The following is a 23,917-nucleotide window of genomic DNA, read 5'->3' on the forward strand; positions in this document are numbered from 1 at the left end:
CGGCTGAAGGTATTGGGAGGAAATTTGTAACATGGGTAGATTATGATCTAGAATGGAATATTCGTAACACATTTACACTTTTTATTCCACAGGAACGCAGGCGAAGCCACTGGCAGAAGCTAGTTTGAAATATTTTGAAAGTCTCTCTAGTTTCGATTTAACACATTGAACGCCGTGGTGGACACCGGTGACCGACGTTAGCGCAGGATTTGCCTTCAACAGTTTTCTATTGGCAGTCAAAGACTAAACGACAGTTGACTGTAATTATATTAATAATAGGTACCTCTTACCTAATGTATTTGGCATATTTCGACATCAATCACCAGAATCACTTGAACTGTTTACTCTCCCAGCCTCCAGGGTGATTGAGTGGTAAAATTGCCATCAACACCATGGTGTAGATAACATTTACATTTATGGTAAATAAACAATACATGGCAGCGTTCTTTTAATCATGGGAATTTGTGTATTGATAAATAGTTATATCGATGCCTATCGGCCAAAAGATCCTCTTCTACATTACTTTTATAAAAGCGATTTTATTTTTGCAATTTTGAGTTACATATGTATATACATATTTGGAATCAGCTAATTTTTTCTCCAACGAATGATGTGTATAACTGAATATCGTAAGAAAATGCCACTTAGCTTCTTTTGGCAGGAAGGCATTTATATTTTGGTTGCAAGTGTAGATACCTAATAGTTAAGAAAAGCTGGTTTGATTATCAAGTCCATTGGTCGGTTTTCGTCTTACAAAATTCTCAGTAAAAGTGCTTTGTTTTAAATTTCTGGTGTTTGGTATTCAGACAATAATCTATAGCTATTATGTTGGGATTTTATATCTTACAAGGGTGCAAATAAATTGTTTTTCTTTCTCCTTTCTTTCTTTTAACATAACTGAAGAAAAGTACCGTTATTTTTAATATTTAACCTTTGTTTACTCCTTTAGAAAATAAAGGGCTTGAAAGTTGTAAACGTGGAAATAAAACTAAAGAAAATGAGATAAAACTTCCAATTTTATTTTGTATCCAGCACACAATTTATTCGTCACTATATTTGTTATTTGAAACATTCGAGTTTCATAGATTCTTATATTTTTCTTAAACATCAAGCTATTTGTACAGATTTACAATGATAATGCAATTTAACAAATGAAAATAATTATTAAATAAAATAAGAATGCACATGAATACCTAATTTCAATTAAATATTTAGTTTTAAAACCTTGAAAACTTTGCATTCGAAATTCAAGTCACAGGTCAAAGACTTCAAGTATGGCGGTTTTAAAAAATGCACCGTAGACAATATAGACGTCATGCCATAATGCTGACGTTTATTATTTTTATAAAACAAAAGTATTGTTTACGAAGCAAGGTCGGGTTGCAACACACTTTCGCTAAAATTATACATTACAAAATTAATTGAAATCAATGTAGGTATGTGTGTATGTATGTGACAAAACACCAAATTACTCCCTACATACAGAATAAGGATAAATAAATAAAATAAAATCTTTTTTCATACGTTATAAATACACTCTGATCTAATTATAATTTATACATTAATTGTTATTGTATTTTTTATGTTAAACACTAACATACCGCTATGACTAATAGGTAACTTCACCGTTTTGCAGAATAATGTACAGAAACTTATCTAATTGTTTTTCCATAATGTAACACTCGCAAATAAAGAACGTGCTATTTTTAGACCGAAAATAATTAACACCATATGTGACTGGTATTGTTATAATATATTAATAGCATGTCATTTGATGTTTTCTATGACCTTTTCTGTAGTTATGAAGTTGTTACATATAGAAAAACGTTAAATAGGACACACTAAACAAAGTTTAAGATGGTGCTTTAATCAGTGAGTTCCATTGACTCGCTAATAACTTAAAACTAAGCTAAAGTAACACACGAATTATGAACTGTTTTGTACTTAATCGAGAGGTACAGTCTTGTTTATACATTGGTCACTCGTAACTACTTCTCGTCTAGATCTACTCAAACACAGGCTAACATACAACTTTATGTACATACACTATACTATGACTATACTTTTAAGGTTAGCATAAATACACCTATTTACATTTCAAAAAATTTCAAGTTAAACATACTTTAGTGAAGCCAAAAGTTAATCGCGATAAAGTTTAAAGGAAAACTTTATCCGATGAACTTTTGCACTATTACATACATAATTATGTACAATACAAAGTCTTTGGCCATAATAAAATACTCTACAATAATTTAGTTGACTCTAACACGGGATAGCCTCTAGCTAAGCGTCGTTGCGGCGCGTGTAGCACAGCTAGGCGTGCTGCGCTCTGCCGAGGTGGATGAAGAACGCCACGCGGTCGGCGCTGCGCTCCCCGCACTTGTTACACATGAACGGGTCGTTGTAACCATGGAAACCCATGTGGATCGTGTGCATCGTCAGATCGCCGAACGTGATGTCGCAGTACTGACAAGAGTAAGACTGGTTTGTTGCCGCAGCTTCCACCGACCCGTCCGACTCACTGTCAGAGATCTCCATGTCCTTAGTTTTGTCGTCCTCGTGTTGCAGCCGCAGCGCTGCTGGCTGCAGCTTGTAGGCGCGCCCTTTCCTTCTGTTCTTCAGGGCTGTGGTCGGAGTGACCGGCGTCACTCGCTCTGTGCTAGGGGGTGGCGTACCTGCTTCGCTCGTCTTTGTGTTGGTAAGGTCAAGAGCGTCGTTGCCCGCCGACGCAGGTGTCTCTCGCGGAGTTGTTGGCGTTTGTGGTAAGCTCGCAGGTGACTTAGAGGGAGGCGGCGAAGTTGTACCAGTCTCGAGCGCCCTCTCCGCGTACGCGAGCCGTTGGTGCAGTAATGAAGGCGGAGGTGACATCTCTTGAGGTTTCTCCGCTACCATTTCAGGTAGTTTAGGTGATGTTCTGTGTTCATAGTTATTGTTCGGCGGGAACAAGAACGAGTGAGGTAGCAGCGGCGGGAGGTACGGCAAGTTGACGGGGAAGTGATTGCCGAATATTGGGTGCGTCGGCGGGGGTCCCTGCGGCTGTGTGTTATTGTTCATGGGCGACGGATGGTCGAACATTTTAGATAAAGGCTTCTGTTTCGGTCCGCGCCGAGTTCCGTACACATCGATGATCGGCAATGGGTTTGGTGTGCCGTCGGGGTTGAGTACCATGGCAGGGTTGTGTTGGTACTTGCGTAAGTGCAGTTTGAGAGAGTGGCAGTACTTGGTGGCGTAGTTGCAGTCCGCGCAGCGGTACTGGTACACGTTGGAGTGAGATTTCAAGTGAGAGTTGAGCATAGACTTGTTGACACATGAGTACGAGCACTGACTACACTGGAATGGTTTCGATCCTAAATGGTTCCTCATGTGGTATTCGAGGTGATGTTTGTATTCCGTGACAAACGGACACTTTCTGCAACATAGCATCTTCTCTGGTTTGATGTGTTCTTTGCTATGTTCCCAAAAGCTTAGTTTCGTGACGGCAACAAATTCGCATTGCTTACATTTGAAAGTTTTGACTTTGCCGTGCGAGTTCACAGCGGGGACGCGGAGTCCGGGTTCATCATCAAAGTCTTCGTCACCGGAGCCATCTCGGCCATCGTCACCGTCGTTTTTCTGGCCAACACCATCGTATCCAGAGTCTTGGTACCTTTCATATGATCTTCTGTCATGGTCTCTATCTGGAGAGGAAGGCGTTCGCGGTGATTTCGGCGGCGTAGCGTCGGCACGCGGTAATGGCGTGGACACATGCGCGGGCGGCGCCAAGTTTCTCGGCGAGTAAGAGGTTTCATAGCCAGGCGATTGCTCGCGTCCGTCATTGTTACGGGGTTCAAAGCCGGGCGGTGTGAGTAGACTGTACGGCAAACTGTTACGGAACGAGTCCAGATGCATACCCAGATTCGCTTTGGCTTTCAGCGTCATGTTGTCGTAGAATGGAGAAGGCTCTCCAGAACTGCCGACGCTACGCGGCGAGTGCCCGTTTGAATCCTTGCTGGAGGAGGAGGGCGATGCGCTGTGGAAGCCATCCGAGTAGAAACCGCTGGTCTGGTCTTTCATAAAGCTTCCGTCTTCCATTGGTTCGGATTTCTATAAAGAATAAAGTTGTTATAGACCACAAGTAGGTTCCGAAAAAATCTCACGAGTCAGACTAATTTATTTTTCTATACAAATAAGTTTGTTTAAGACACTATGAACATTTAAAATTGTACGTTGTTATGTAATGTGAAGATACTTACCACAGTGGGCTGCTGTAGCAGTGATCCCCAGGCTTGGGGATGCGGCGTGTGATGCGCGGGCGGCATGCCAGCGGGGGATGCGCAGCTAATCATACCTGGGGAAAGAAAAACTTCATGAGTACAACGTAGCTTAGGTACAAAGTAGGTAAATCAATTGTGAAATAAGTATTAAAATAACTCAGTAACTAGATTGCTAAGTAACGTAAAAAATGCGACTCCGACAATCACGTACATTGGCATATTTCGTATTTAGAGTACAGAGTTGCAATACATTTTGCAGTGTCAAGCGTTTGTATTGGCAATGAATATTGGATCCAGTACCTACTTGCACAGATTTTGTGTCGATATTACGTATATTTGCATAATATTTGTTTGTAAACATACAGCGGTTGTGTAACCGTGATCAATTTACTGTACAGAGGAAATGTAGGCCAAAAAATATTAATTGTTTTGCGGTTATTTCAACTCTATGAGTATATTATACTTGGCTAATGTATGAGTGTAAAATTCGTGGTTATAATAAAAAATTAGAGTTATTTCTAAAGGTGACTTAGAGGATACTGATAATAGCAATGTCTGCTGCATTTTTGGCGCAACACAATAAGAGTGACGAATGGTACAACATCAATAATTAACATTTGCAACAAATTACTGCTAGAGTTTTCCTTGATTTAAACAAAACGTCTTGAAACTGAAGGATAATTAGTAAATTATTTTGTAATAATTTTATATTTTATCGTTTTGAGTGAGTCAAAGTGTTACCTGTGTGTTAGTAATATTAGGTATTTTATTATTAGTACCTATTATATTATATGGGTGACATAATTTATATTACTGCACCTACTGAGATGAATATTGTTTTATAACCCTTTTATTATTCTTTTGTATGTATTGAATGCGTGTTATTTATATTTAATAGGCATATATTGTAGGGCAAGCTCTGTTTAGGTACCGTATATTAAAAAGAGATTAAAAAGATGCATGTGGTGCTGTATCTATTAAGATCACATTGAAACCATTGTAGGTGACGCCATTACTATCCACCTATATACAGGTTGATTAAAAAACAAGAGTACTACTACAAGTTTAGGTTGAATAGTAAGAAAGCACAAAGTCGGTACTTAAGTAAAATATAAAATATATATAATATAGTTTACGAATCGTTTATGAACTAAGTCTTCTGAATATAGAACAACGTTACACCTTTCCATCTTCAAAGGAGTAGACAGAGGTGTATTGAAAGCCAACAATAATTTATCAACCAAAAGCTTCTATTCAATTAAGTTTTTTAATCTAATGATGTTGGCTGAATCCTTAATATAGAATGTTATATTTAACTATCGTTTTGATTTATTATCAAATATTGTAAAAAGTAAACTAGTTATTTTTTTAAACAACCTAGATAAAACATATTTTAAAACGAACCACAATTGTAACAGCCGTTATGTAATAAACGTCAATGAAGTTATTTTAGAAAAATAACATAGGAACACTATCGATGCTGAACACCGGGATAACCTCTCTAAACAAAACAATAATAAACATTTTTAAATCTTATTTCTAAAGCATATTATCGGCCAATTTATTTATAGGAGTAAATAAATCAGCCTAAATATTAGTAAAATAAAATTGGTCATAACTTAAAAAGCACATACCTTATTAACTATAACGAAGTAACTCAAACACAGCACAACATAAATAACATTAGCAATAATCCTTAAAGTTCACTTTAGTCCTTGGTTACACAGTTAAATTATTTTTCATACACACGATAAAACGTTGAGCGTTTTTTGAGACAACCCTTCGATGCGACGGCCGGGACACGTCTGCCCGTCGCCACTTCTCACAATGAACTGAAAAAAATCTGTCAATTTTTATGCTCCAAACATCGATAAATGTATTCTATGTTTGAAAGCGACGTCTTTGGCAGACAGGGACGGCAATACTGATAGATACGTTTGTTCCGCTCTCGTCCCCACAGCCTATTTTTACTTGAACCAATACGATGCGAGCTTCGGTGGGTGGGGATCAAGTTATTAAGTTATTGTTTATGCGATATTAATAATAAAAAATAAGCAACCCCGCGTATTTTGCCAGTTGTTATTGTAATACCGCCTGGCCGTATTATATCGGGTATTATTGCCCGATAAAACTGCGTGTAGGGAAATTAGATTGTTTTCGTATTGTATCACTTAATGTTTACGGTTATAATGTGATTTTTATGTATGTTTACCCCATTTATTAAGTAAGACAATAAAATATTTGAGGGCGAACGTTAAAACAAATGGATTGTTTGTTTGTCATTCATGAGTCGTTTGTATGTGGTAAATAGGCTTACTTTAGAGTTTATGTCCCTTAAAACCACATGAGAGTAACCCCTATGTATAGATCCCGTCCCCTCTATTTACTCCACTTTTTATAGCGTAAAAAAGGTGGATCATAAAAAACTCGTAGCGCGGCTACGCGGTGAAGGGGCGTCGAGCTTTTTACGTCAACCGCCAGCCAATAGCAGACTGCAGATTAAAAAAGGAATGCCGTTTACTTTTTCTTCTGTATCAAGCAACCAATTAAAATTAGTTTTCTATTTATGCCTTGGCGGGGCTGCATTGGTCGGCGGTCATAAATTGTATTGATAAGACTTTTCGATTTTTATTTAAACATCTTTAATTGTTCTTGATAGTTTGTTTTAACGTCAGATATACCATTGTAGGGGGAAGTCCCGTAACGCCGGACGGCACCTAGCGCCGGACACTCGTACTATTCAAGCGAGTATAAAGCAGTTCAATTCAAAATACAAGTGAAAGGGTCGCGGGGGGCACACAGGTACAGGATCACGCGCCAGGTCTCGCCAGGGACGCACACGGCCGCGGCTGGAGTAACTGTTTGCTGTTTTAGGCGTGAAAACACGGCGTCACCTAAATATCAATGTAAGTAATTCTAGTATATTTATGCATTTACATATGAGTTGTATTCAAAGATAAAAGCAGTACTCGATTGTTATCCGTAAAATGGTAGAATATTATTAGATCTTTTAAACAATTTTAGTAGATACCACCTAATGAACGAACATGTGTGTCCCTTAGCGCCGGACACTAAGTCGTCCCTTAGTGCCGGACAGTAAACATATCGATATTTCTTGTAAGAAATGACGTATTTTATTCGAATTATTTAATTTTGTTTTAGAGTATAGAAGAAAGAACATAATTAAAATGAAAGAGAAGAAAAAGAAAGGATCCTGGGAGCCACAGGGCTTACAAACTGCTATTGATAACAATTTGCGTAGTTTGCTTAGAAGACACTGACGAAGACTGGATCCAGTGCTCATCCTGTCGGGGATGGATACATGAAGCTTGTGAAGACATTCCAGAGTGTGGAGATGGCTACATATGTGATCGATGCAGGTTATTTTGTAATTTTCCGGTGTTAGGGGTATGGCACAATATCCGTCCGGTACTAGGTGCCACTTTTTAAAATTATGATTTTTGTTAACAAAGTTTGATTGATGGTATTTATTATTTTTTAGCAGGGGTTGCATTTTTGTTAATTTAATTTGATTTCTAACTTTGTTATCTAATATAAGTCATAATTTAATAAACATTCCTAAAATAGTTTTTGTTTTATTTAAATAACCTTAGGTGTCCGCCACTAGGGACTTCCCCTATGTGTGATGTTTTTTGTTCAGCTGTGTAAATGAGTGAGTTGGTTATGGGTGATGGAGTAACAACTAGGTTATAGGTAGGTCAGGTAAAGCAATGCGTCACGCTTCGACTCAGTTTGTTGATTTTTACTGATATTGTATATAAAGAGGTTTATTTTATTTGCTTTATTACTTTATTCAAGTTATTATTTAATATTCAATATTCAAATCGATGATGACATCAAATGCCGTCTTATATATGTTACTGATCTTATAATCATTGTCATGTTGTTAATAAAACCTTGCATAAAACACAGAAACTACTGAACGCATTTTCATGTGGTTTTCACCAATGGATAGTGTAGGTACCTACTTGCCTTAACTCCTTGTGAATAAAATATATATATTTTTTAAAGTTCTACGGATATTATCACTGGGACGTGAAAATATGTTGACACTAATTAGTTTTTAAAATTTTTGGCTAAGTGAAATATTAGATTTTTATACCAAGCGATTCTTTGCTTACGTAATAATTAAAAAAAACAATTAATGATGTTGCTATGCAGTTTCCTAACATAAAGATTAACACCTATTAACGATAGGTAGGTAGTAGGTAGGTACTGAATTAAACAAAATGCAAATAATATAGTATCGTGGAAGCCGCACGATAAACGAATGCATTAAAAACTCCTTTTGGTTATAAATTAATCGTTTTTCTAACTATTTCTAATTGCCGGCGGGTTTTTATTTAGTTAAATAATTAATTTAGTCATTATGTTGATGATAATAAGGCGTCGCTGTCGGCAAAATGAAAGGGAAAAAAGTCGTTATAAAAAAATAATAGTTGTCATCGTTAGTGCATTAGGTAACAAACGTGTCGGATCTTTTTATCTACCAACTTAACTATAATTTGACTATAATAAAGCGGTAATTACTAATGGGTTTACCAATCAAATAGCTACCAACCTTTTTGATGTTTAAGCGCCAATGCAGTCTATTGATACTGGTTAGAAATACTTGTTTTGATAGTTTTTTGTCCGTTCCAAAAAGGTTTTACTTATTGGTAATTTAGTTTGGTCCTTTTGGTTTATTATTTGGTCCTTTAGGTTTTAATTTTTTACGAAATTACTGTCTAAAGTTTTATCTATGTTGTATGTTAAAGGAATCGAGTTGGTTACTTTATTTACCTATCCACTACTCAAGAAGGGCTAAATCGATTTGACTGAAAATTTAAAAAAGAAACCAGATTTTTGCGTAGGCATGAAGTCGCGGACAGAAGCTACTTTCAAATAAAGAATGATTTTACCCTGGGATTTGTATCTGTTGTGAAAATACACGTAAAAAAAAACAAAATTTGACATACCTGTAGTGTTTAAACTTAGATGAGGTAGGTATTACTTAACAAGCGCTTAGTCTAACACACTTAAGGATAATCCTTCACAGTCTTCAAACCACCATTCAGTTGCCTATGATTCTAATGATAAGTACCTATGTCACCGTTCTGCCTAGAAGCAGTGTACACTACGCTATCCAACCCACTACTGACACTTTTTACCCCTAATTACGATAAAGAGTAACAATAATTAGAACTCAAAAATGACTCAAAGATAGGACGATGTGGACCAACAAACATAATTATTATCTAAAACAAATTTATTAATTACAAAATAATGGTACGTTCATGTTACATGATGATATACTTATATGTGATTTAGTAATTATTCTAGATTATTTCTTGTTCCTTCCTACACGTGTTAATTTAATATTTTATTGGTTATATAGTTTTATCTATTCGAAATGTGTGCTCTGTTGTATCACTTTTCCCACACTATTGGATAAAGACATTGTTTTGTTTGGGGACAAAAGATAACAGTCATAATCTATTGTTTACCTAGACTAGGTTTCATGTTGTATTGCAACCACAAAATAATGACCCTCTTCCCAAACCCCGATTCTCCAACAACGCTTAAATTCACCCCAAAAGGCTAGTAACAACGCACTTGTAACGCCTCTCGTGTTTCGGGTGTCCATGGGCGGCGGTGATTGCTTACCATCAGGTGATGCGTCTGTTTGTTTACCGGGTTTTACCATAAAAAAATACAAATAAAATTTATCATGATCTAGGCACTCACTAGGTCAACAATTATATTAATACTAACTTCTGCCAGCGGTGGATAAATGCTTCTAATTCTTTTGTTAAACTCATAACTGGATATTTCATAGCTTGGACGTATTTGTCTCATCATCATCGTCAGCCGGGAGTGAGTATCATCCACTGCTAACCCTATGCTTAGTCCGCCACACTAGACCGAACAACAATTTGCCCTTTTCATTTTCATCTATTTATCTGTGACTCTGACCATGTCACCAGTTTTTTGTACCAGGACATCCGACCACACCACACGAAAATGTAGAAATTAAGAATGCACTTACTTATGTATTGTTGGACTACAAAGTTTACTTCATAAAGGAGTATTATTATTCAGTTCAAATAATCAATTTTAACCCATTTTTTTATTTGTTCACAATCAATTTAAACGTTCAATAACAAAAATATTAATGTTTGCTCTTGATAGCGATGACGTCAATTAGAATCAATAATTTAATATTAACTTATTTTGTTGTTAAGAGAAGTGTCACGTAGCACCTAAAGTTAGTACCCATTTTTAATGGAATAATCAGGAATAGTGGACAAACGAGCAGACGGGTTACCTGATGGTAAGCGATCAGACCAGCCCATGGACTCTCGGAATACAGCGCGAGTATTTCTCTAGGCTTCAAGTCTTTGTGTGACCATTTAGATAAGACCATCATCAGCCTAAAGATGTCCATCACTGGCACTGAAGAATTGTCTCCCCCTTATAGTTGATTCCAGCACTTTCCTGGTCCATCGGCTGTCAGTCCTTCTAGTGATGTGGCTCGGCCATCACCGGATAAGGTCATAAATTAACCTGATTGAAAATGAGTAACCTTTAGTGTTTCTTGCTGTTCTTCTCCATAGGAATCTGCAATTTGGATCGAGCAAATAGCTTCACTAGAGGACTGACTGACAGATAGACATTTTGATTTTTATTATATTGTGATTGCTTGTGATTGTTGTGCTTTGGCGTTCAAAAGTGTCTTCTCGGTCTAATTGAAATAAATAATTTTGACTTTGACATTTTGGCTTTGACATTTTGAATTATCCCCAATTTACACGAAGTAAAGGCTGAAATGGCGATGGATGGATGGAAGAAGGAATGAAACTTCAAAATGATAAGCAGAATAACAGTAATTTTTTGGGTGGTTTCTCCATCAAATTCCCCTCTGTATGTAAGAAAACCACTAAAATTCAGATAACGGCTCGAACAGGAGCGCGGTATCTAATATTTTGGCAATAACCACCCTCGATCGAGGCAAGGAGAAATTTCCCATTTTCCGGTCAGTACACTCGCGAAAATATGCGCTGCTTGGGCGAGAAGGCTGCGGGCATACGAGATCAAGGTTTGAGAACATAAAGGCACCATGTATAGCTTCTAGTGATATACAGTTTAAAATCAATGAACATAAAAGTGAATATAAAGGTGCTCCCACACAGCAGTTATATAACATTAGAGACTGACTTAACATTTGTATTTAAACAAATTATAACAGTAGTTGTAGAGCATGTTATACGCTACACAATGTTGTATAACATTATATAACTGCTGTGTGGGAGCACCTTTAGACAACACTCATGTCAAGTGACTGTCAATATTATTCGCTGACGGACAAACTGACAGACTATTATTTATTTCTCTCTTTGTTGACGTTTCAAAAGTACCTAAGTATAATGTGGTTAAATTGGAATAAATTATAATTTATTTCGCTCGTCTTGGCGGGGCACTCCCGTGCCCCCAGGTTTTTCGGTTTCAGTTTTCATACATCCTGCTCCATTGCTTTTAAGTTTTGAAATCAGTAAACAGGTAAGTTAAATTACCATAGTTACAGTATTCCCATTGTTTATACCATTACCTAATTAATCAAGGATAATAAAAATCACATCGTACATAAATATTATGTGCTTTAATTTAATAATGACTATTTATTATGGCATACACTTCATATTTTTTCCCATTTACTTCGGATGTGATTTTTGAATAATAAACTCTATACTAAAAGCCATAACGCAGATATTCGGTTAAGTACCTAAACCTTATATACACCATATAGGTCCTACCTAACATTTTCGTTAAAAACTTTCCACATCCATTTTAACATAACAATTTTAATAATAAACTTTATACTCAAAGCTATAGCGTTGATATTGAGTTGTACCTTATATACTGAGCTTGTATATAGCCAGTAGCGTATATACATTTGTTCGTTTGTCCGAGTCAGTTCAGCGTTCTTATCGTAGCGAGTAAAAAGTAATGCGTCCAGCCTTTATGGCAGTTTCGAGACACGCTCTTTATTACGGAGGGCAAGGCTTTGGGTTAAGCTTGGTGTACACTGGGAGAAATGGTGAGGAAATTCCATCTATACATATAATAAAATCGTAGAAAAGTGCTGTCTGTACATTGAAAATAAAAATAAAAAAAATAGCAGGGGTTATTGTTATGTCGATGTCGAACCCAAAAATGTAATTAACTTTTTTTTTGTCTGTTTGTCTGTTTGTCTGTTTGTCTGTTTGTCTGTTTGTCTGTTCGTCTGTGCGCGCTAATCTCAGAAACGGCTGATCCGAGTTGGATGCGGTTTTCACGAATATATTGTGGGATGCTTAAATTTACATTTAGTGTTTGTTTCATGTCAATCGGTTCATAAATAAAAAAGTTATGTCAAATTAAAGAATCACGTCGAACATTCTATGCTTATACCATTAATCTCCGCAACTATTTGACGGATTTGGTTGAAATTTGGTACAGATATAGTTTAGAACCTTAGAAAGGACATAGATATATTTTTATTTCAAAAATCAAAAAATAAAAATAAGAAATAAATTATTTATAAATAATTCTATGTCGATCGTTACACGACTTCGGTTCATGTTATTGTTTTAATTTATCGAAAAAAAGTAAATAAATAGTAAAAAAGTATGAAAAAAATAATATCAATATAATAAAACATTTAGTACAAAGAAAATGCTCTAACGGAGTATAGATAATTCTATGTCGATCGTTACACGACTTCGGTTCATGTTATTGTTTTAATTCATCGAAAAAAAGTAAATAAATAGTAAAAAGGTATGAAAAAAATAATATCAATATAATTAAACTTTTAGTACAAAGAAAATGCCCGAACGGAGTATAAATAAATAATCCAAGTTGTCTTTATCCTCGATAGATGGCGTTGGGATCGAAATAGATCGCGCTATGGTTTCGTTACATTCATTTGGTTGGGTATCGGCCGAGCGCTTCGGTACTATCGTAGAAAAAGTGTATTATCAGTCGTATGATTATTTGTCTGTAGTGGTCCTGCTGTTTCGTATATTCTAAATTGGTTTCGTTGTATTTGTCAATTAATAAGTTTATTTGTTGGGTTTTCCTGGTTTTTTGGTTAAACTATTTAACGTAGGTTTAGTTTGATATCGATTATTAGTAGTTACTGTAGTTAGTTTTTTTAATAAAATTGTAAGTCTAATTTATAAATTAATTAGATTAAAGTCGTTTCTTTTAAATTATTTAGTTTAAGCTTGGTTATTATAGCATAGAGGATAGGTTGTAATATAGTTTCTTTTTTAATTGTTATAAATTCGTAATTCGTAGCTTTCTTTAGTTTTAAGTTAGTTTAAGTCCGTTTTTAAACTATTTTTTCAATGCCCTAAGTGAGTATACATCTATTAAATTCAAACGCAGAGCTCATTATGTTGATTTTTGAAGAGTTCCCTGGAATATCTTCCACATCTCATTTTTGAAGAGATCCCGCGAGATCGGGAACTATGTGGTTAAAACCAAAAATTTGCCGGAAGTCACTATTCCACGCGAACGAAGTCGCGGGCAAAAGCTAGTTCTTTTATAAAAATGCAGAGGTGATGAGTAATTTTGATATTTTTATAATACACATGGTAGGGACTGGACAGGAAATTTCATTGTTTTATAGAAATAAAGAGTTGATGAGTAATTTTGATATTTTTATTAAAAAAAATGTTATGCACCTAGGTTATGAAAGTACTATTATATTGTAAAATTACTGCAGTACTGTACTCCGTTCTGTCTCCGGAGCTGCGGACTACCTAGCGGGTTTACCGGGGTTCCGGCTCGAAAAGCAGGAGTAGGAACGGGGTGGTTTTTAGTCAGTAAAAGTCTGACACTCCCTCTCGCCGCGCCCAAGGCGGGAGAAGACATTGGATGATATTACCCCTCAAAAAATAAAAACGCGTTTTGACGTTGTCTTTGTAAATTATCCTTACATCAACAGCCTATAAGTGGCCACTGTTGACCAAAGGCCTCTTCTCACACGGAGAAGGTTTGAGCATTAATAATCACGCTTGCTCAATGCGGGTTGGCGATTTCAAACTTATAATTAGAAATTATGAGCCCAGGTTTCCTCACGATGTTTTCCTTCATCGTTTGTCAGAGGTGTCTAAATAATCTTAGAAAGTACATATAACTTGGAAAACCTTTTATACTTTTAATTATTATACGTTATACATGTCTTATATAGTGCCATGTGCCCTTACATCTAAAAGTGAACAGTTATTGCAGTGGTAGAATAACTAAATATTGTTTGAAAAACAATCTCGAGTTTGATTTTCAGTACCTAAGTAAATGTCATTGTTTTTTCCAGGTATTAATTATAAATTAGTATTGAAATATACCATACACATGATTAAATATAACACATTATTATCACCTGTGCAGTAAAATTATTCAATAATATTATTTAAAATTAAATTAAATAATATTATTATTTTTATACCTATATTGTTATATATTGTTTATAAAGTTTATAATATTTGCGAGCAAAAACATTGCATAACCGATTATTTATAATTAAGTAGGTTCTGCAACAGCTTTGCCCTCGTGGAGATAATATTTAGTCGAACTAGTCTTCACTTCACATTGCATATTCTTCTAGGCGTTTCATTCAGTACCTTTACTATGAGTTTGTTTTATGTTTAAAGTAATCGAAACGAGAGGCCATTCAGTGATATGATTGGCCGGCTCGAATAAAGCAACCAACCAGAGCGCCGAACGTGCTCTCGTTTCGATTACTTTAAATGAACAGAAAACTTGGACTAAGGGTACAGGTCGAATTCTCGCGTTGGTCATGGTATTGCCGACATTTACAAAAATTCACAGTAATAGGTATGATGTTGACTAAAAATTTGTATAGTTATAGGTTTGTCCCCAATATACAATGTGATAGGTGTGGGACTTCTAACCCGTTAAGGCTGAGTACTACATCTAATTTTATCGACAAAAAAAAAAAGATATGGGCGGTTGAACCCCTAATTGAAAATATTGAAAAATAGTGATTTATTCGGTAAAAATAATTCACAAATGATTTTTTTCTCACCAAAACATTATCAAACATATGAAAAAAGTAATGAATTAGTTAGCCAAGGTTATTAGCTACCGTTTGTCGTTTTTTTTTGTTTCTACGACGCATACAACCTTTGATATAAAAAAAGTAAAAAAAATATTAAAATAGCCATAATTTTTAGGGGGAGGGGATTCGACCCCTTCGACCCCCGACTTTTGTCGATAAAATTAGATGTAGAACTCAGCCTTAACGGGTTAGAAGTCTCGCCCCTATCACATTGTATATATAGGGTTTTACAGGTTTAAATTGGATATTGCATTTAGGTAAAGTGCACAATTAGTGCCTATCGAATTTGATGAAAGGCTTTTCTTTTTTAAGGGAATATAATCATCCTTTGACTTCTCTCGTCTTGGGCGAGGCGAGAGGGAATGTCAGACTCTTACTGACTAAAAACCACCCCATTCCTTCTCTTGTTTTTCGAGAACCACGTAACCCACTAGACAGTAAAATTTTCCATTAGTCCCATATTTTTCAATTTGTGTAAATAAATAAATTATATATTTATGTTCATTACCTATACAGTTTTCCTATAAAAATTGGTTTAATAATATGTTATTATGTTGTTGTTTTTATTCCGTAAACGGTGGGTACCTATAGGTGAATATATAACTTGTAGGTACTCTGTAAAAGGTTGTTCAAAAAGATATCTCTTTTACATTAATACTTCGCAAAAGTATAAATAACTTTTTGTCCAAATTGAATATTTATATATTGGATAGGAAAATTAAATACTAAATTACTGCAATGGAGATACACGTTTATAATATATATCTTCACTAAAACAGGTACATATGTTTTCCTCATCACCTTGTTTAGAGAATTAAATTACCGAGAAATACATTAAAGGTACTGTATATTTAGCAACTTTTTCATACAAATTGACAATACCACATAAATATAGGCATGTTACAATAATTACATAAATTTTATTTTCAACCTACGTGACCAGGGGCATGGATATTTATAATAAATTATCTATTATCTAACAATAACGAAGAGTTATTTAATGAGGCGCTTAAAATGTGTTTTGTTTTAATTATTTACTGAGTTCTAAGTGATAATTTTATTTATTAATTGACATGTATTTGGAACTCAAGGAAAATTTTGTTTAGCGGATCTGTGGAGCACATTTTCGTAAGTCTCACTGTTACTTATTTGATAAGTAATATGTTTTTTAAGGTTTTAACTGTAAGAAGCAAATTGTGTGCAACTAAAACAAAGTATCACCTAAATGGATAATATAACCATTTGTGTACATAGGCCATGAATAAAATGGTAAAGTACTGAATTTATAACTATAACTTATTTAATTTCACTTCGGAAATTCCACCAAATGTAGAAATTCCGGCAAAGGAACCTTTTAAGGTTAAGTATACAACATAATAAACAATATAATATATCGACTTGAACTTAAAAACAGTCACATTTTTTCCCAAATACATATAAATAGTAAAACTAGAGGTCCCTACATAAAAATAAAAACAACAACATCTTCTCTGTGTATGTCCCAAGCCTGGCATTATTTCCCCTCGCATAAAAAATGATTGTACCTTCAAATCTATCCCGGGCGGAGGGCCGCTCCCTCGGGTTCCCTCCCACCCTCCTAATGTCCTCTCTACCCAAGCTATATGAATGACTTGAACTACACCACCGTAAAATGAATCTTTTGAGTGCTGCTGCCAAGATTTCGTATCGTTGAACAAAGAAAAATGCTTTTTAATAACGATGAAAGGATTTTTGCTCTATGTTTATATTTGTTTTTCTTGAAATAGATTGATTACTTTTGTGGTTAGGGATAGTTTTCTGTAATATCGATTGGATTTTGTGGTCTATATAGGTATGAGAAAAGGTTATGTAGGGGATTGATACAATGCTTCTGAATTTTTAATGTGAATATCAATCACTATAATATGTGATTGATTTAAGTTTTCAGTTCTATTTTGTTAGCGTAGTAGTATAGACCTGTTTTAATTTTTCTAAGAGGGGAAAATCATTCAGTGACTTCTTCTCCTTGGGCGAGGCGAGAGGTAGTTTCAGACTGTTACTGACTAAAAACCACTCCGTTTCAGTCCGCAGCTGCGGATAGTAATACAGACTGGAACACCGATTTCTTACAACAAACATTAAATAAACATGTATAAAGTTAGTCTATAATAATATGTAATTTTTACATTCAGACCAAGAATTAGTACACAGTGTTCTGTACAATTAGTACAAGCGCGTTCGGCGCTCTGATTGGCTAGATTATTAGCATTGGCAAATCAGAGCGCCGAACGCGCTCTCGTTTCGTTTTCGTTCAACATCAAGCAAACTCGTACTAAGGGAACTGTACGAGTACTATGTCTATGTGTGTAATATTATTTACTTAAGTTATTGTTAACTAACATTTTAACACACATCCAAAACTATCACACCACATTTGTTTGTTATTTACTGACTTTATCCTTCGTATGTTTAATATTTAATTAGTTTATGTTTAAATAGAGAACGCGAGTTCTTTTTGAGATATGCGCCCAATATTTAAATAGTAAGAATTTTCTAGATTGTGCAATCATTTTAGTTACTTAAAAAAACCAACTTCCAGATACTAAAAATAACTATTATTCATTGTACTGCCGGTATCTACCAACTGCTAGTTTAGAAAGATAGTGCCAAAATAAAATATAACTTACTGATACTACCTATACCAACATTGTCCATAGTATCGATAACCTCCTCCTTTTTGGGAAGTCGGTTAAAATATGAAAAGATTAGTAGTCGGTATATAGGTATGTTTAATTTATACCGGCATTAACTGAGCGATACTTATTACAAAACTATGTAAGAGCTACAGCAAAAAAGCAAAAAAAAACTCTTCACAATAATTAAAACTAATATCAGCATAAAATTAAAACCAAAAACCAAAAAACGTTCCCTAACAGCTATTATGTATGCTCCAGTAAAACCAAGTTCAAACTTAATAACGGCCACGTGTCACCGTCGATATGCACCGCCTTGTTGCGCATGCGCATACGACCCGGAAACAAAAAACTAAGTAGGTAGTAGCAAAAAGCGAAAGTGCCCCTATATTGTGAACATTTTGTGCTAAACTAAAATAATTTATTGCAACCCTACAATGAGGCTGATTGTTTTGGACGCCGGCGGACGGACAGCGGGGTCTTTGGGACCGCGTCCGTTTCGCAACCCAGTATTGTTCACGTTTTATTCGACAGCATGTTTATATTGCGGCATAAAACCCTAGGTATAAGCGTAAAAAGCCGACTTACAGGGATTATATGAAATTAGGGATTCTGTGATCGGATAACGATAACATTGTGTTAGAACAAAGGTAATAGGTAGTCCTACTACTTACGTTTTGTCATTTCGGTTTAGTTCCTTTTAATTCTAATACTTTCGGATTAAAATGGTAAAAAGTTATACTCTTTTTAGTGTTACTTTTGTAATAGATGTTGCGGAAAAGATCCAAGAATGTACGTAGTTAAAATTGTAATTATTTTTACTAAATACCGTCCCGTCACACATAGTTACCAAACTGACCTATGAAAGCGAGTGTCGTTTTACTGCAATTTTTTGCTCCAAAATTATGGCGAATGCCACCAGTGGACTCAGCTGCTGGTCATAAATCAGTTGCTTGCCCATTCAGTAGCCCAAATTGCGATGCATTGTGGCGTCATTTGCACCTTTTGCAACATTTTAATTGTTTTATTTTAATTTTTTGACTGACCAGTTTCACTTTTTTTCTATTTTGGTTAGGTACATAATTTACCACTGTGGTGTTTTGTTGTAGTGGATTTAAATGTTAGGTTTATTATTAAAGTTCCTGTCAAAGCATTTTTGGTTAATATTATTTCTATTGAATATAATATTAAAATGGATTAAGGAAAAATAAAACGGGTGCTTTCTGAACAAGCATTTGTACAGATTCAAACTACTAAACAGCAAATATTTTGATAACACATGTTGCAAAACAGAAGTTAATGTTTTTTTAGTAGGAAAGCAGAAAACATATGAATTCTAACGTCTTATTTTAAAAATAAAAAAAATAGGCACCAGTATCTAACGTTCGAAAAACAAAAAAATGAGGAAAAAATTGTCGTGTTAGTGGAGCGTGTAAAAACTAGCGCAGGCGCGAGTTCTAGTCGGCACGAGACGCAGCTGCCGTGCTTCCTCTTCCGAATTCGAAAAAAAAAAAAATGCAAAAGTATTGGTTCTCGAAAGCTGTCACCAGAAATCAACAGAGTTTCAAAGTTATTGGAATACGATATTTTTGCAGCCAGTGTTTAAGATTAAAACTATAAAAAGGGAAAGTTTTTTGCAGTGCAGACTTCATTTTGCGAACACGGCATGCAAATTTGGCTTCGTTTGTTTCTTAGCTACAAAAAGATTTTTTTGCGAAACAAAAGTAAAAGCTTTAGTTATTTTTTACTCGAATATTCGCTACAGTTTGAGATATTATTGTTATACATTATTTTTCTAAAAGAATGATGTCGTAAACCCGGTAGCAGATTTGCCGGGTACCTGGAAGGTCTTTGCACAAAACAATGCGAAAGTGAATGCTAAATATCTTTTGTGTTTTTAGAAGAAACGGAAAGTTCTTTAAAAAAATCGTTTAAAATTTAACATGCAGTATATGTTCTTAAAAACAATACCTACCTATAAAGAATCGAATACGGGTGATGACGGGATATGAAAATTAAAAATTTGCTTAGTCTGCCAGCTAGGTAATAAAAAAATGTTAGACACGTATTTTTTTATTTTGTCATATAAGATAATACGAATCAAAGTTTCGTAGTTTCCACTCTTAAACTAATGTATTTGCTCCTACAAATACGTAATTTTTATGTATAAAACGTACGCACTTCGTACCTAGTATGCTTTCCATGCGATATTTCAAATCAATATAGCTTGGAAAGCATTTATTTCCGTAAGAAAACAAAAAATAGAAGGCTGATATTTTAAAATAACCTACAAAACGGACAATACAATAAAAATTAGTCATTAACCCTATTAACAACTTGCTTATTAAAGATCAAGTGTCAAAATTAGCCATTTAACCTTTACACAGAGGGATAAAAAGACACCCTACAATCGAAAGCTTAATAAAAATCACAAAAAATGCGATTAGCTCACAAAAAACCACTTTTGACATGAATGAAAAAAGCCGAATCACGTTCTACACAGGGGTGGCTTATGTGATCAGGTTTGTAAAAAAGCGGCGGCAGGTTTTTTACCTTTGAACGTTTTGTTGGGGTACTTTTTACCCACCTTAGCAAAGTGAGGGTTGGTTTTTGTAGAGATACCGATCTCTCTCACGTTTTTTAAAGTATCGTGTTAATACCTATTTATTAGGGGTATGTTTACGCGTGTCTACTTTTTATTGAGTCGTTTTATTATATTGATGTATGAGTTTCGTTGTTTAGTCAGTTTTTTGCCCTTTTTGTTAAACTGTCGTAAGGGTGGATTTTGTTACAGGTTATGTTAGTGGGTGAGATTAAATGATTGAGGTGAGAATTTACACGTAATCTGGGTTGTAGGTTCATATGAAAAGTTATGTTATGTGTTGAAAACTGTTAATGTTTTTTTAAATAGATTGCTTTTCCTCAAATTCGGTTCAATACTCTTAATGTTTTTTATTACATACTTTTCTCTAGTAACTTTTAATTTAGGGTTATATCTTGTCAACTGTTCTTAAAATTAATATAAAAATTATTCAACTTTGACTTCTCTACTTATCCCATAACAACATATGCACAAACACATACAAAGTACACAGATACACACTAATTTGACCGTTGGACCATGAACAATTTATTTATATGTGACCTTTACAGTTCCTTTGTGGAAATTGCAATAATTTATAATTTATGGTATCTCAATAACTATTGTAATTGGAGTTATTATTACGGATCAGTCCCTTTAAGACGTCGGCCACTATTGTCCATAGACCAGGGGTCAAAATGGTCAGGGGCCAACCGATTTATTGATTTTTTTCAAAAATGTAACACCCTTGATATTGTTGTCAAATTGTAAAATGAGAACATCGGTGATACGTCTCTTTTGTATTTCAGTTTTGGGTCAACGATTTATTTTGTGCTACTGAATTATTTCGAATTATTAATTAATATTAGTTAAACAGTTTCAGCAGTGGGACAGCATTGGCTATTCATTATTTTTACTGTCATTTCGTTTAGTTATACCATTAATTTTTAGTTGACTTTTAACACTGGATTAAAGGAGGTGGCAGGACGAACTCGACATCTATGACAAGGATTGGCTGTAAAAAGCTTTACACAGAGAGGAGTGGAAGGAAGGTATTGGGGCCTTTACCCTGCAGTGGGACGATCATGGCTGAAATCTAAATCTTTTAAGACTTAAGAGATATGATACTCGATTCATCCTCACACTGACAATTATCACTAATGAAGTAGGAAATAATTTCCTCTGTCAACCTCTTTTTATTTCTTACCTGATATAGGAGCATGGAGATATTTTTCAATGGTTTCTGTAAAGCTACTTATGTATAAGTATAATCATGTAGGTAGGTACCTACTATTGGAGAAGTCCAGTAACTATGTACTGAATTGAAATATTAATCATGACCATGTATGGAACAAAAAATCACCCTGCCAACGTCTTCGGCCGTTAACCCCAGTGAACTTAAGAAGTGTGCGACCTTGTGACCGTTATACAATTAATATCTCAACACCATTGACACCATTGACCCATGGCCTAAACACTCTCCCATCACCTAAACGATACTGTTTCACATAATCCTCGCTTTACAACATAAATCAAACGATCGAACATAAGGAGTTTGAAAATCGAAAATGTGTCAAAAATCGAACACCAACGGTCATCACACAATAGTCGTACGGTTACATTTATTTTATTTTATTTTATTTCATTTCACAAAATGTAACAATGTACAATTGTTATTTAGGAAAAAGGGTAGATTTTAGTAATCTTCTTAATGGCGTGTATGAAAAGATTATAAATTAAGTTTCTGCAACAAATAAAAGTGACCCCTGGCTATTGTTGGGGTGTCAATATGTGTGACCGTGCTATTGTCGGTGACCCTAGCGGGCTTAGCACCAATTTGCGACCGCTCCGATTCACTCGTGATCGACTCTGTCCTACGAGGATTTCGAAAGATTTACAATTCTATGTCATTACAATAATGGAATTCTGCGTTTTTTTCCCCAATACCAAAATAAACGAACATTTCGTATTGTCGCAAACGAGACGGTAGCTCAATATACATGGAAGTTAGGCACTCGTCCCTTTACATAAGTCTATTTACATAATTATGCATATTGTTAAGTAATGTTGAGGCAAAATTGAAATTAAAAATTCAAGACTGCATTTTTTTGTATTTAATTTATTCAGGTCTCGGGCCTTGAACGTTGAAAACTTGAAATAGCAAAATAGTTGGACGAACACTGACTTGTATGAAGTATGAACATACGTACGTACGAAACAAAAAAGATCGTGTCACGAGGACGTCTGTCTAGAGGACATTTTTTACCAACACAAATAGTTATAACTACATTTCAATATTCAATAGGAATACGGAATATTAAACTATTAATTTGATGTAAATTACTTGACTATTGAATTATTCATTATAAAGACAAACAACAGCAAAAAAGTGACCCAAGTAAGCAAAGACGTATTTTGAATTTATTAAACACGGCCCCATTTTATATTAAAACATTATGGAATTTTTCAAAATTGTTAATTACATGAATTGTTATTTTTTTTACCGCGGGCGTAATATATGGGTTTACTTACTTACTATTCGTATTTGTATATAAAATGTGTGTACGTAAAATTTCGAAACGGCAATAAAGCGCACTCCGGGAATGGAACCCAAATGGCAAGTCATTGTGCTTGACCCCTCGGTCTAAAATAATGGCCGGGGGCAGATAAATTAAAAATGGCTCAAAAATACCCCTTGACGTGTGCGATTTATTGCACAATATGTGAAGTTTCCGACATTTTGTCCAAACGTGCGGAACTAAGCATTCTGAGCAACCGTTGCATCGACTGTCCATACACACCATTTTTCTTTTTTGACATTGAACAATTTAATTGTGGGAATGTTCGAGATATCTTTAATTTTGTATGCTTTTGTAATTAAAGTACTTCAGCGCGACAAAGTTCACTGCTGATTTGAATTGTAATGAAGCCATTTGTGATATATTTTTTTTTAAATATTTTTTATATTGTCATATTGATATGACAGTAGGTATATTTGTAATTTCGCGAAGGAATGGGCAAGAGTGTATTTATAATTTTCGTTAGTTATGTTTCATCGGCAGTGTAATTACTGTGTTTTTCCATTTCAAGAAAAATCCTTTACTTATCTTAGGGGTCCATTTATTGGTAAATAAGTAATTTTTTTAGTAAAAATAAAACGTGCCAATATTTAATGGTATCCCAAGTCCACCAAACAATTTGAAATGTCCGCATTTAACTTATTAAGGACATTTACTTATTTTTTACTGGAAAGGTATGCCACCTTCGTAATAAAAGCCACCTCCGC

The 23,917-nt window shown here is 34.9% G+C and overlaps 1 protein-coding gene across 1 annotated transcript; it reads right to left on the minus strand.

Moving 5' to 3' along the window:
- Positions 1 to 998: 998 nt before the first annotated feature.
- Positions 999 to 6,153, minus strand: LOC118262941 (protein hunchback). The gene is made up of 3 exons (XM_035574647.2): positions 5,888 to 6,153; positions 4,233 to 4,327; positions 999 to 4,083 (listed from the first exon to the last, which is right to left on the minus strand). The coding sequence occupies exons 2-3, from the start codon at positions 4,323 to 4,325 to the stop codon at positions 2,314 to 2,316; spliced, it is 1,863 nt and encodes a 620-aa protein (XP_035430540.2). The 5' UTR covers positions 4,326 to 4,327; positions 5,888 to 6,153; the 3' UTR covers positions 999 to 2,313.
- Positions 6,154 to 23,917: the final 17,764 nt, after the last annotated feature.

Source organism: Spodoptera frugiperda, chromosome 12 (assembly GCF_023101765.2).
Source record: "Spodoptera frugiperda isolate SF20-4 chromosome 12, AGI-APGP_CSIRO_Sfru_2.0, whole genome shotgun sequence".
In the NCBI taxonomy this organism is placed as follows: Eukaryota; Metazoa; Arthropoda; class Insecta; order Lepidoptera; family Noctuidae; genus Spodoptera; species Spodoptera frugiperda.

Excerpts from the sequence above, each read along its gene's own strand:
- LOC118262941 (XM_035574647.2), bottom strand. The coding sequence starts at position 4,325 with ATGATTAGCTGCGCATCCCCCGCTGGCATGCCGCCCGCGCATCACACG. Across the intron at positions 4,084-4,232 it reads TGCTACAGCAGCCCACTGTG|AAATCCGAACCAATGGAAGA; the intron begins GTAAGTATCTTC and ends TATTCTTTATAG.